The sequence below is a fragment of the Penaeus japonicus genome, unplaced genomic scaffold, assembly GCF_977035675.1.
Source record: "Penaeus japonicus unplaced genomic scaffold, GWHDUDI00000001_assembly GWHDUDI00000020, whole genome shotgun sequence".
Taxonomy (NCBI): Eukaryota; Metazoa; Arthropoda; class Malacostraca; order Decapoda; family Penaeidae; genus Penaeus; species Penaeus japonicus.
This window is the reverse complement of record NW_028234422.1, coordinates 4,045,013-4,060,012: the sequence shown is the minus strand read 5'-3', so window position 1 is coordinate 4,060,012 and position 15,000 is coordinate 4,045,013. Positions and strand designations below refer to the sequence as shown.

The 15,000-nt window shown below is 41.9% G+C and overlaps 2 protein-coding genes across 4 annotated transcripts in view; one reads left to right on the top strand and one right to left on the bottom strand.

Moving 5' to 3' along the window:
• Positions 1-15,000, top strand: part of LOC122249902 (ankyrin repeat and FYVE domain-containing protein 1) — a 69,124-nt gene that overhangs the window by 1,345 nt on the left and 52,779 nt on the right. For both annotated transcript variants that reach the window (XM_086547962.1, XM_086547961.1), the window contains exon 4: positions 1,347-1,496. In XM_086547962.1, coding sequence (XP_086404088.1) covers positions 1,347-1,496 — 150 coding nt within the window. The remainder of the gene's footprint in view (positions 1-1,346; positions 1,497-15,000) is intronic.
• LOC122249904 (uncharacterized) lies at positions 1,991-12,650 on the bottom strand. Of its 2 annotated transcripts, none has more exons than XM_043011090.2 (4): positions 12,393-12,650; positions 3,768-3,966; positions 3,250-3,417; positions 1,991-3,038 (listed from the first exon to the last, which is right to left on the bottom strand). In XM_043011090.2, the coding sequence occupies exons 2-4, from the start codon at positions 3,937-3,939 to the stop codon at positions 2,785-2,787; spliced, it is 594 nt and encodes a 197-aa protein (XP_042867024.2). In that variant the 5' UTR covers positions 3,940-3,966; positions 12,393-12,650; the 3' UTR covers positions 1,991-2,784. The 2 variants fall into 2 exon arrangements, with proteins under 2 accessions (XP_042867024.2, XP_042867026.2); XM_043011092.2 differs by having other exon boundaries at positions 2,279-3,035; positions 12,393-12,521.

Here is a 15,000-nt window from a genome sequence, read left to right as displayed (position 1 = left end):
TTTTAGTAGTATGTGAGAGAATTAATGTCAGGACATACATACAAAAATGGCTTTCTTAAAATATGCTTCATGCTTGCCATTATTGTATTGTGTCTGTATGTAGCTTGAGCAGTGTAATATTCAGATATTTAGAATGATGATATGTGAGAAAGAGTTTATGTAACTATTCATTTGAAACCTCAAAGGAAACTTTTTGTTTATATCATGGAAAAAATCTGGCCCTGTGCTTTTTATAACAACAGTGGCAACATAGGATAAAGTTATGAGTAATTCTACACTTGTTGTAGACTTTGGAATGCACTTGATTTTGCAAAAAGAGTCATGCCAAAAAGAAGGAAAAAACTGTTCACCAAAAGTTTGGAAAAGTTTGTCTTATCCAGGAGAAGTATAACAATCAGTGCCACCTGCAAAATATATTTTTGTACAGGATTCATGGAAAAAAAACACATATTGAATATTAGGAAATTAGCACAGGCTTAAATTCAACCAAAGAATTATATATATTATCCTTTTCATATTACTGCATTATATAAGATAGAATCTGTAAGCTCACTAAAGATATACCATCTAGGTCTCTGTCTTGATCATTCATCATTTTTTTTCCACTGGAATATATTTATCAAGTTACTTTACTGTGTTTCAACTATATACAAATGCTAGTCTATGATTCATGACAGTTTCCATGTACAAGGAAAGACAGACATATGGGAAACTATTATTAGAAGCTGGAAATTATCTCATCAACTGTCTGGAGAACAAAAGAGGTGTTTCATTAGCTGTGACCTTGGGATACATGGGGAGACTCACTTGCGGCATAAAGTTTTGTGTTTGGATATTTTACTTGTTTTCTACTTCGTTTCCTGTAGTAGAAAGGAGAAAGAAGAGGGCAGAGGAGAAAGAGGGAAGGATTGAGAGGTTAAGGGAAAAGGAGTGGTGAGAGTGGAGAGTAGAGAGAGAGAATATGGAAAATGGATATTGTAGTTATGTAGGTGGGTTGAAGGAAAATTGAGGGAGGATTAAGGGAAAAAATGGAATTAAAATTAATAGGCAAGAAAAGGAGGAAGTAAATGTTCAGATTAAGTAGAAGAAGTAGAGAAAGAAGAACTGAGAGGAAAGAAAAAATATATAAAAGAGATAAGGAAAGGCTGTAAGGTGATAGAGGAAGAAGAGCAAGATGATGTTAAACTCTTTAATAATTTCACTCCCTTGGACTTAGTATTTATTTTTTTTATTAATTGATTCTTTCATTTATCAATGTTTACAGTGGTGAATCATTTATATTGCCCCATTTTATACATTCTTTTGGACTTCACTACTCATTTTTGCTTTTTCTTTGACCACCACAGAATGACTTCACCCCAGATGACTTCTCGCATATGTCAGCTCCCTTGCTCTACGCCATGTTCAAGAACAAGACCAGACACCCACTTCACGCAGCCATCAGACTTCAGCGAGAGGATGTGGTCTTCTTGTACCTCATCGAGTACGACTCTCAGGTCAGTTGAGAACCCTACAGTATGCATTTTTTTGTAAAATGGTCAAACGGCTGCTATTAGAAGGAATAGGTTGAATCTGTGAACCCTTCTTTAGAATATATTTATTTGGTTGGAGTGGTTGGAAAAATGGTTGCTACTTATTTTGGTCAGTTTTTTGTTTTCTCTTCTATTATTGTCTAGGAGCAGTTTTTTTTTTCTGTGTGTGTAATTATGTAAGCGTGTGTTTGCTCATATGTGGATGTCTGAGTGCATGTGCATTCATTGGGATTTGTGTAATGGATTATACATAATGGTCTCTCTCTTTCTTATATAGGCAGTACTCTATAGTTGGAAACCAATAATGTAGTGTGCCATCAGTAGTCTTTGTTAACTAGGAATATATATTTCTTTATCAAGTTGATTTATCTGTTTATGGGTTTAGGAAAACAAAAATTACAACTGAACACGATTGGGTCCTTTGAATTTGTCTTAATTACTTTTGTTAAGAATACACATTTATTCCTCTGTAACATTTATTCCATATTAAACACTGAAATGTAGTCCTATCAATAGTCAATTGAATGCTAACATAATATCACAGTCTGTTTCCAGAGCTACAGTATGCTCTGAAGATTTCACTAGGTACTCTTGAGTAACTTTTGAAATTTAAGTAAATTATTACATACCCATCTTTATCACAAAATAAGAAAAAGGATTTATATTGTAATAAAAGAAGTCACAAAGCACAGCCATGCACATTGACTAGTCTATTACATCTTGTGCTGTGAAAAGAATCAGTAGTTTCACCAAGCACCATATTTGGGTGGATGCCGTTTTGAGTTGGACTTCTGGAATTGTGGGCGGTCTGTCGGCAGGGGCATTCTCCCTCTCAAGTGTTCTACCATGGCAGTTAAGAGCTCGGGCATTTAATGTGTAACAGCTTTGAAAGTATGAAAGTGATCTCTTTGATAAGCTATGATTCATATAAAAGTTGTTCTAGAAATTTAGGCAAGGATATTCTTTTATAGTAAAAAAGGTAACATTAATGAATTTGTAGACGACTATATACAGTTCCCAAATGAAGTTAAGAATTGGTTAGTCCCAAAGTCTGACACCTATCTAAAAACTTACTAAATGAAGTTTCACAGCATTTCCATGTAAATCTTAATTAAGATAACCATAAACCGTAAACATCTTCGTAATCATTCACAATAGCACTACACATAGAGTGTGTATGCGCATGTAGTAAGAAATTTGGGGAAGATTTCAATATAATTGGTATTTTATAATTGCTATAGCTTTGGCAATATCAAGATCTTGGCCACTGGTGGTTGTTGAAAAGTACCGTTGCCAAAAGGATTGCCAGGACGACCGTCGAGGGAAAGTTGAGCGTAGTGCCATTACAGAGGTTGTGGCTGCAGTAACAGTACTCGGAGGAAGGGGGTTTGTACACGCTCTTGTGCTGGATGCAGCCTTCTTTAACTAGGCCCGCTTCGGCATAGCGTGCGTTGTCCGTAGTGTTTGGGGTGCAGCCGTCCATTGTCCTGACGATTATGTTATCTGCTGAGAATGAGATGAAAATGTAAAGAAATGCATATTAAAAAAAATTAAAAAAGGAAATCTATAATGCATTATTATGCTGGGATATTACCATACAAACTTAAAAAGTCTTATCTATAAGCATAATCAAGAAATTATAAATCATGCCAAGATCCTCACCATAACTTCCAAACTTCCAGACACGTTTGGAAAAATAAAACAAGGAGATACTTACCGTTTGTCAATGGCAGGGTTATCCTCTGGTAAATGCAGAGCTTCGAGTCGGGGCAGTTCATGATGTATCTATCCGAGCCATCAAACTCTGAACAAGGATAGACGTAGCGATTGTGTCTCTTCATCCTCTGGTTGTTGTGCACACACTCGTAACACTTGATGCCACTCACTGATGAAAGGAATATCATGATGTCAATGTTTGAAATAATGTATCTTCGCTCTTGATTTATATCTTTTATTATTGTTATTATTATTATTATTTTTTTTTTTATTTTTTTTTTTTTGTTTAAGAAAAACAAGTTACTGTACTTTTTGGATTAACCACAGAATGGTTTTATGATTATAATTTTGCTCTGATCATTATTAATATAATTATCATTTCATTATCAAATATCAAGTATGGAACCAAACCCACACATGCACAAAGTCCCTAAAAGTATCTAAAAAAAATGAGTACACTATTAAAGAAAAAAAAACTCTTAGGACTTTGCACACACGTCCCAACGGCCCTCACATTACCTGGGGGCGTGAGTAGTGCGAGTGCGAGTAGCAGGAGCGGCAGCAGGAACCTCTGGGGTGGGAGGGGGGGAAGGCGCCCTGAGGTGGCAGTCCCAGTCCCACCCCCAACCCCACCCCCACCCGACCGTCTCTCGGCCTCGCATGGCACTCTGAGGCTCGCTGGTTCGACCATCGCCGCTTTTTTCTTTTTTTCTTTTAGCTGAGGAAGGAAAATGTTTTAGGGTTGAGGGAGGGAAATAGTCTTTGGGTGAAAAATTTATTGTCTTATAGAGCAGTGGTATTAAAGTGTCTAGTTATTATGGATAGTTTTTTTTCTCGTGTGTATGCATATTATGGAGTGTTTTATTACTGTTGTTATTATTATTTTTGTTATGGTCATTATGAATATAATTGTTATTTCATCATCAAAATATCAAGTATGGATGTGCACGAACCCCCTCCCTACACACACACACACACACACACACACACACACACACACACACACACACACACACACACACACACACACACACACACACACACACACACACACACACACACACAAATGCACGAAATCCCTTAAAGTACACAAAAAAAAAGAAAAAAACGACTACTCTATCAGAAACAGCATGCACCGCATTATAACAAAAGCTTCAAATTGAACAAGCACGAAAGCTTAGTTTTCGACAGGAAATGATAGGTGAGTGGGCACGTGAGTGCTTTGACGTAGGAGTTATCTTATTTTCTTTTTTCTATTTTTTTTGCGCGCAAACCTACATACACATGATTATCCATGACAAGGCACGGTTTTTATATTTTTATTTGTATCATCATAATTACCTTTTTTATTCCTAACGTTTTAATTTTATTAGTAGTAAATGTAGGAGCGCGCATAATAACATGATGATGATGATGATGATGATGATGATGATGATGATGATGATGATGATGATGATGATGATGATGATGATGATGATGATGATGATGATGATGTTGATGATATTCGCCTGATACAAATAGAGAAAGCATCCATATGAAAGAAATAAAAGTTTAACCTGCTCACAGAATTCACGTCATCCCACGCGCTGTTCTTGTTATTTTTCCACTTGCGTTTTCCAGGGATTGTAATTTGAGTTTAGAATAAAAACAAAGCGAAATGTCACTCACTCCTCCCGTTATACTGTTGCTTATTTAGTTTATTTATTTTTCTCTCTTCGAAGCGCCTACGTAAATTATCCCTCGAAGAAAGCGGGGAATTAGAAGTGAAAAGAGAAGTCGAGGGAATGTCGGATCACGTTTACGTTTGGCGCCATTTTTTTTTTCCTTCGTAACGATCGCGCGAAAGGAGCTTCTTTCTCGTAAGAAGAAGAAAGAACAATTGAAATAACGTCACCGCCAACAACAATAAAACAATAAAGACAAAGAAGAAGGAAAAAAAGCAACAGCAGTGACAGAAGTACAAAACAACAAAAAAGGCAATATTAATAATAATGATAATGATAATTATCATCATGATAATGATACTATTGATAATAATAATAAAGATAATACGAATAAGAACAATAATAAGAACAATACAACAGTAACAACAAAAGAAGAAAAGAACCAGAAGACAAAGAAAAAGAAGAACTTGTTTTTAAAGAAAAACAAGAAGAACGATAACGACAGCAAACAAATAGACAAACAACAGATACATCGGGGTTTCGACAACGACAAACAGACAAACACACGGCTTTATGGGATCTTCGTGTCGTATATGCCCCGGGGTGGCGGAGGTGGGTCCCTGGCTTGTAGACATAGGCAGATCAGGAATGGAAGGTCTTTCAAAAGGAAAACAAACAAGACACAAACAAACAGACACGTATAAGTCGTACGTGCCAGTGATGTGTGCTGTTGGCGCTTGAACTGGAAGGTGACAGACAGACAAGATACGCAAGACATTGGGCGGAGAGTAGTCATAGACAGATGGAGATAGAGATAGAGATACAGACACAGACAAAGAAAGGCTTTCAGATACGCGCATGTACACACGCACACGCACACACACCCACAAACACAAACAAACAAACACACTTCAAGACCCCGGTCAAGCGATAGAAGAAAAGTCTGACGCAACGCCGCTCCGCCGCCCGTAACGAGCGTAGGATGCGGGCGGGAGAGAGAGGAGAGATGAGAGAGAGAGGAGAAGAAGAAGAAGGCTCTCGGATTATCAAAGGCCGCCGCCACCGCCACCGTCGCTGCCGTCGCTGCCGCCACCGCCGCTGCCACGAGTAGTGCCAGGGTTAGGTCCAGCGTGGGTGGGTGTCACGGCACTCCCGGGAAGGACTGTGGCCATCGTGCCAGGCCGACGAAGTTTTTTTTTTTTTTTTTTTTTTTTTTTTTTTGAGGACAAAGGAGATTCTTTCTCGACGGCGAGGGAGAAGGCGGCGAGGGCGGCGGCGAGGGCGAGAGCGAGGGCGAGGCAAGGTCCTCCTCGAGACAAAGGAATGTAGCTTGTTGACCTTCTCCGCGCCGTGCCAGTTTGTGTGTATTAATTTGGTTCCCCCCGCGGCCAGGAGACATCCTGGGTGTGTGTGTATTATTCAACAGGCTAGAGGGGGAGAGAGAAAAGAGAAGAGAGGGAGTGAGAGGAGGGTGGCGAGAGGGAGAGGGAGAGAGAGAGGGAGAGAGTGAGAGGAGGGTGACAGAGAGAGAGAGAGAGAGAGAGAGAGAGAGTGAGTGAGAGGAGGGTGACAGAGAGAGAAAAGAGAAGAGAGTGAGTGAGAGGAGGGTGACAGAGAGTGAAAAGAGAAGAGAGTGAGTGAGAGGAGGGTGACAGAGAGAGAGAGAGAGAGTGAGTGAGAAGAGGGTGACAGAGAGAGAGAGAGAGAGTGAGTGACAGGAGGGTGACAGAGAGAGAGAGTGTGAGTGAGAGGAGGGTGACAGAGAGAGAGAGTGAGTGAGATGAGGGTGACAGAGAGAGAGAGAGTGAGTGAGATGAGGGTGACAGAGAGAGAGAGTGAGTAAGATGAGGGTGACAGAGAGAGAGAAAGTAAGTGAGAGGAGGGTGACAGAGAGAGAGAGAGAGAGAGAGAGAGAGAGAAGAGGAGAGGAAAAGGTTAAAGGATGTGGAGGAGGAAGATTTTAAAAATCTGGAATGAGAATGGTAGGTAAAGGAAAAAAAGGATGATTCCAACGTGATATAAAAGAGGGCGAAGAGGAAAAAAAATAAAAGAACAGAACCAATAAGAGCCATACGAAGGAGGGAAAAGGGGGAAGGATAAGGTATTAAATCTACGAACGAGGGGAACGGAACGGCGGCAAGAACGAGGGGAATGAAACGGCCGAGCGAGAAGGACGGAGGGAACGGGGTGGGGGGGAGGCAGCGTTATGGGTCCTTCTTCGACTTCTTCGCCTCTTTCTTTCTTGGGGGGGCGGGGGAGGGATGAAATTAAGTGCTAAAGGGAGTGAAGAAGGCAAGAGAAGGACACAAGGAAGAAAGAAAGAAAAAAAGCAAGGATGCAAGAATGAAGCGGAGAGAAAAGCGGTGAACAGCAAAGGCAAGAACACAGACGAAAGAAAGGAAGAACAATAAAGGAAAAAAAGAAAGAAAGGGAAGATGCAATAAATGAAAAGAGAGAGAGAAGAGCAAAGACAAGAACACTAGAAAGAAACAAGAGAAACAAAGGAAGAGAGAAAGAGAAAGAGAGAAGAGTTGAGTGGAGAACAACAAAGGAGGTAAGAGGGAAAACGCAGGAGGAGAAGGAGGAGGAAGACGGTAATGAATATGACCTCAGCAAAGACCACTTCACAGTCACAAGCTTAATAACTGTCTATTTTTAAACGCCTGTCTCAACCGATCATTCCCGAGGATTTTCGGACAGCGAACTCGACCTCGAGGACTTCATCGGCGCGCCCCTTCGGAAACAGGGCGGAAACGAAATCTATGATGCTTCGATATAGGATGTAGGAATGACTTATTGGGGGAGGAGGGGTTGAGGGGGGGAGGGGTGAGTGCCGTCTCTTCAAGCTAGTAAGACAAGGAAGCCACTCACACACCCTCACTCGCAGACACTCGCGCGCGCACTCCTTTGGTCATTTCGGCGGTCACTCTTGGCTTGACCTTGGCACTCAAGGAGAGACGCAGGCATATCCGTAACGGATGCCTGCAGGATCTCCTTCGAAAGTCTCTTCTCGTGATTGTTATTTTGTTTGATTCATTTTGAAAGTACGGAGTTCTTTGTGGAAAATATGCGGCCAAATGTCTTCCCTTCCACTCAAAACTCCCCCACCCCCCCACTTTCTTCTCCTCCCCTTCCCCCAAACATTCCTTCTCCCATTAACCATACCCCCTGCAACCCACCACCTCAGCCCACAGCCTCCTTAAAGATAGCAGAAGTTGGCAGAGCGAGGAATTTCCTTCTGTCGAAATATATGGCGTCGGGCATGCCGACAGGACCCGTGACGGAGAAGTGTGCGTGGAATGTCGAAGCAACACCTCGCGAGGCCTGTCCGACGAACAGCCTCTGGAGGAGAAAGGGCGTGGTGTTAGGAAGGGGGGGGGGGTTAGTCTGTTTCGGATTATACGAGCGAGCCATTGTGGACTGTTATTTGTGGTCGTGAGGACTTCCATTACCCAAGTGGACGGGGAATTGATTGACGGGAAAAGCCGTGTCGGCGTCATGCGGACCGCGCGGGTATCGTCTGGTTAGATTTTGCAACAGATAAGAAATGTCGCACGACAACCAGTAGGTGGCAAGGGCGTGGCTTCGTAATGCAGATCACACTGCCGGGTAATATGAACGCGGGTGGCGTGTTGGCTGGTAATAAAGCACACGGTACTGCGACGTTAGCTTGGCTAGCGTGATGTTCGGTAATGCCTCGACACATGGATAATCAAAGGACTGGCCTTGTCTGTCACGATTGTGCGTTACGTGTACGGCGGGGGGCCAGTGCCACGGCAGGCACTGACCCATCCACCGGCATGTGCAACGACAGAAGGTTTACATGCGTGTTGCACATGCATGCCAGCACACTGTTCACATTCACGCTAGTACTATCATATTCCGGGAGTGCTTGTTGTGAGAGTGAGAGTTAGTGTGAGAGGATGGGAGAGGGAGAGAGAGAGAGAGAGAGAGAGAGAGAGAGAGAGAGAGAGAGAGAGAGAGAGAGAGAGAGAGAGAGTTAGTGTGAGAGGAAGGGAGAGGGAGAGTTAGAGGATGAGAGAGGAAGAGTCAGTGTGAGGAGAGATGAGAGATTAGAGGAAGAGGAAGCAAGATGTCTTCTTAGAAAGCACTCCCATGGGTGAGAGCTGTTGACACGTGGCAAGGTTACTCTGACGTCGTCGACCGCCGCCAAAACTGATCACGAAGCATTTCCTTTCAGCTTAAGCCTAAAACCACTTTAGACTATAATAAAACAGAGAGAGAGAGAGAGGGAGAGAGAGAGAGAGAGAGAGAGAGAGAGAGAGAGAGAGAGAGAGAGAGAGAGAGAGAGAGAGAGAGAGAGAGACGAGAAAGAGAGAGAGACTAGCGTTTGTATACATGTGTGCGTACGTGGGTAGGTGCCATAATTGTACGTAGGACTGTCCCAAGGAGCGAGGATGGCCTGTCCCATCCTAAAGGACCTAAAGGAGAGTGGTAAAAGAGAAATGTGTCGTCAATCCTCCTCCTATCCTCGCTTCACCCCCCCCCCCCTTCCCCTCCATCCGCCCACCCCATGGACTTATGTATCGGTTTCCTTGCTCTAAAGAGAGTTAATATACTTACATTTATATTTTTTTCTTACACTCTGTACCACTACCTCCTTTCTATTTATATTATTATTGGTTAGTCTTTCCCTCCTTTTCTCCTCCCCTATGCTTATCTTCCCTCCCTCCTCCTCTTCTACTTTTTCATCATCTTATTATTCTCCTCCTCCACCACCACTTCTCTTCCATCCCCTCCCCCTTTAGTTTATCAGAAAGGTGAGGGATGCTGAGAATCTGGGTCAGCGCGGGAGAAACAAGTACTGCTCCAACTTACGTAAGAATATTCACCATATTGGCGAGAGAGAAAGAGAGAAAGAAAGAAGAGAAAGAGGAAGAGAAAGAGAAAGAGAAAGAGAAAGAGAAAGAGAAAGAGAAAGAGAAAGAGATAGAGATAGAGATAGAGATAGAGATAGAGATAGAGATAGAGATAGAGAAAGAGAAAGAGATAGAGAAATAGAGAGAGAGAGAGAGAGAGAGAGAGAGAGAGAGAGAGAGAAAGAAAGAGAGAGAGTGCGTGATCGCGTATGTATGTGCGTGCACTCGCAGCTCTGATGACTATATAACGGCACCTCATCACCAAGAGGTAAAAGACCACAGGACGGAGGAAAGATGAACAATAAGACCGACATTTTTTCCACATAGTATGTTGTAAGAGTGTTATGTGAATCCAGGATGTTGGCAAACGAATGTCCAAGATGAAGAAGTTCTTTGTTCAAAGAGAGGTGGAAAGATGGCAGATAAGGGTTTGTAAAGGTTTATTCGCTTTGGTACTAGGAGGTGAATGGAGGAGATGAAAGGGAAGGAGAGGTGAGGGAGGGGAGGGGGAGGGGTTGGAGAGAGAGGAGAGGAGAGGAGAGGAGAGGGGACAGAGAGAGAAAGAAAAGAGAGGGTAGGTGCAGAGAGAGAGAGAGAAAGAGAAGCGAAGGAAAAAAAAGAAAAAGAGGAGTAGAGTTTCAACAAGCCTCCTCCCTCCTCCTCCCCCCCACCCCACCCCCCGTCGCCCCAGTGCCATTATGGCCGAACGTGAGCTCCTTCTCGCGAACGTGTCTGCAGGAGTAATCATCAGGAAGCGTTGTCATGCTCTACCGGAAGAAGAAGAGTCGCATTGATCCCTCCCCCCTCCCCCTCCCCTTCCTCTTATGTCTGATTTGTTGACAGATTGGCGCTCGTAGTGGATGTGCAATATTTATCCTGGTTCGCATTTTGCGTCGCGCGTGCGTGAAATGGGATGTTTTATGATCAGATGCAACTGCTTGTCTAAACTGGGCAATACAGCTTGGGTGTTATTTTTATTTTTTGGTAAATTTTCCGAATACCGCCGCGTCGCTAAATATAACAGAAGTGGTATCGATGGATTACTCACAACCTCTACTATTCATATATATACATTGGAAATAATCCGCGCTTTCCACCCCACCCCTGGACCCCACAATCTGGGTCCCGATAGTAGGGGAGGGCATGAAGTAGATCAGGGAAATTGCGGGGTAAAATATGAATTCCGGGCATATTTCGTATGCAAAATCTTAACCCAATTACCTACCAAACTTTGCCTAGTTTTGAGGTTAGCCCTAGCCAAGGACCCCTCCCCCCCTTTTTTTTAAGGCACTTCGTGCTACCTCGTGCTACTTCGGGGCATATTTCGTATGCAATAGCTTAACCCAATTACCTACCTCACTTTGCCTAGTTTTGAAGTCAGCCTTTGCCAAGAGGGGGAATACGCCCCCCTGTGGACCTCCCCTATTCAGGGCACTTCGTGATACTTATACGTAATTAGTTTCGTAGATGAAAATGCCGCGACCCACTACGAATAACACTCACACTGCGCCATGATGACAGCAACCGAGACTTCGTCTCATATATTCCTCAGGGTAGGAAACTAGGACCGATAATGACGCGACCACTCAATAGAGGGCACTCTATAATTATACTGTATCGAGAGAACATAACAGCGCATGCAGGTAATTCATTAGGGGTTTCCAGTCCATAACTTGTCGCTAGCCGTAAATACGTAGACACAGTCATGTTTGAACTTCAGGGCGAGGATGGTAGTTTTCGGGGTATATTGCTCAAGGTATGTTGCACGAAGGGCCATAAAACGGGGTGGGGTGGGGGGTCGCCTTTCCTTGGCCAGGGCTTAACTAAAAGCTAGGCAAAGTTAGGTAGGTAATTGGGTTCAGATTTTGCAAGTGAAATATGGCCCGAAGTAGGACGAGGTAGCACGAAGTGCCTTTAAAAAAAGAGACCCAGATTGTGGGGTCCACGGGTGGAATCGCGCACTTTATATGAACAGTAGAGGTTGAGAGGAATCCATCGTTACCACTTTTATGGTATTTCGTAACGCGGCGTTATTCGGAAAATGTATTTTTTTTCTTGTTTTATCGTTGCTATCGATAATATATATTCTATAATTATTGCATTTATTTTTATCGTCCATGGTTACAGAAACAAAATAACTGAATGTGGCTAAAGATATGTTCATTTTACTTTGATTCTTTTAATTACCATAACAGATACCGTTTTTCACGGTTATTTGAATAGCAGGACCTCACAAGCCTCAGGCATAGTAAACATTGTTAAGACGAGCAGCGTCTCAACCCCCCCTCCCCCCTCCCTCCTTTCCTCTCCCCCCCTCCCTCCCTCCCCCCTCTCCCCTCCTATAACGGTAGCTAGGAGCCGCCTCACATTTGTGTGTCGCAGCTGAATTATTTAGGCCCCCTCTGGCTAGGCGTTACGGATCGGTCGGTCGGTTGCCGGGATCTAATCTTTAATTAAAGACCGATTTCGGTAAACTAGGAAGCGCCGCGCCATGACACTTAAAAAAATGAGTCTGTATTTTGAAATGCGTTCATTGGGGTAGGTGGGTGGGTGGTGGGGGGGGAGTGTGGGATATTATTAATGAACGTGTTGGAACTCACCTGCTTAGTTTTTTTTTTCTCTCAGGATGTAGGCTTGTTGTTTTAAGTAATCAGGGGCAGGGATTTCTGTATGTTTCAGTGAAGTCCCAGTTTGATCCACGTGTGTGTATTTTTTATGTATTTTTTTTTGTTATTGTAGGCAGCTGTGGTGGTGTTCTTCGGGCAGTTATAGGCCTATTCCGGGTTTACATCGCGAATTTGCATAGTTGTATCAACGATTTCACTCTCTGGGCACAATCACTCACAATAAAAAAAAAAGCTTGGCAGTAAAATATATCACCCGAAATATCGTCGCCAAGAAACTAAGTCAGTCACGGGGACGGATGAGAAGGGCGCGAGAGATGTTACCTGCAAGGGATCTCAGGACCAACTGAACTGATCTCGGAGAAGCAGCAGCGATGCCTGTCCGCCGCGCCCAAACTGTCGTACGGCAGTGCATGTGGGAACGTTTTGTTATTATTATTATTATAACTTCTAATCAAATTTCCGCGATTATTGGTTGTGTATCGCAGATCAAAAAGGCGATCATTAGCTTCCCCGGATGCTTTCCTAACGCGAGATTTCTAGATTCTAAGGCTGTGAGGCGAGAGGATTCCGGAGTGAACGCTTGCTGTGACACATGCTCTTGTCATGGCCCGGCGTTTAGTAGGTCATACTGCATCCCCCGTGACCTGCTGGCGGAGGTGCCACCCGGTATGGCAAGTGGATCCTGATAATCTCCCGAGTTTTTCACTGGTTATTAAGAGTTGAAAGTTGATGTGGGCGGGGGAGTAGGGGAGAGGATGGTGAAAAGATGGAAGATGTAAGATCTCTGGGATATATATGTATATATATATATGTATATATATTTATATATATGTATATATATATTTATGTATATATTATTATTACATATGCTTATCCTTTATATATGTTAAATGTATGTAAGTATTTATGTATATATATGTATATATATACATATACATATATATGTTATTTTATTGTATGTTTGTGCATATATACTTACGATATATATACATACATACATACATATACATACACACATATATATATACATATATATATAATTATATATGATTATATATATATATAAATATATATATATATATATATATATATATATATATATATATATATAGATATATATATACACACACACACACACACACACACACGCAACAACAACACACACACACACACACACAACACAACACACAACACACACACAACACACACACACACACCACACACAAACTCGTTAGGCTCGACCCGTGCACGCTGACTGACCTATGTTGAAACTTCGACGTGCAACATGCAGTGCAACATGCATTATCGTCGTCGAACTCGAAAAATTTCGCGAGGGGAATTTCGTCAGAACCTCGTCGCTGTAAACATAAAGTCAAGTGACCCTGCTGTTTAGAATCTCAGGCTTCCCGAAAATCCTCGTTAGGCTCGACCCGTGCACGCTGACTGACCTATGTTGAAACTTTGACGTGCAACATGCAGTGCAACATGCAGTGCAACATGCATTATCGTCGTCGAACTCGAAAAATTTCGCGAGGGGAATTTCGTCAGAACCTTCGGTCGGCTGTAATTAATTGGTCATAAAGTTGAAAGGTTCGGTAATTCAGGCTGTCACTTTGAAATAAACTCATCACGGGGTCGGTAGGGGCGGGTGGGGGTAGGGGGTGGGGGTGGGGGCAGGGGGTGGGGGGGGAGAAGATTGCTTGGCGAAAGTGTGCAAGCAACAAGTGATGAACATTCACAAGCCGGTCGTAAAGAGTTCCTTGTTCACACGACCTCGGCATCAAATGTGAACGGGAATGTCCTTAAGGGTGTGTTTTGTGTGATTGCATGATGAATGACCCGTCGACTTTATTATGTATTATTTTGACTTATTTTGTTAAAGTTGCGGGGTTTAGCTGTCACTCACGGTAGGGGGCGTGGGGGAATGTGTGTGTTGGGGGCTTGTGTCTTGGGGAATGTTGGAATGTTCTAATTAGGATGCTTAACTTCAGAGATTCTGATTAGCTGTTGGTGTCATTACGCGTTGATGGAATTATTGGTTTCACATATGCATTTTGAGGTACTATGTTATTTGTATATGTAGTTACCACAGTATATATACACTACAATGAATGTAATATATATATATATATATATATATATATATATATATATATATATATATGTATTTATATATATATACATATATACATATATATAAAATATATATATATGTAAATATATACATACATATATATGTATATAAATATTATATATATATATATATATATATATATATATATATATATATATATAAGATAATTATATTATACAACACACACACCACACACACACACACACACACACACAAAACACACACACACACACACACACACACACATATATATATAAATATATTTATATATATATAAATAGATATATATATATAAATCCAGTTAATATCATCTATATATATAATATATAAAATAAATATATATATATATATATATATAACTCCAGTTAATATCAAAAGTCTTACCCAATTGCTTTCAATAATGATAAAAAAAAACTTGTTTACAGAATTATCAGTCGTGAGACTGGT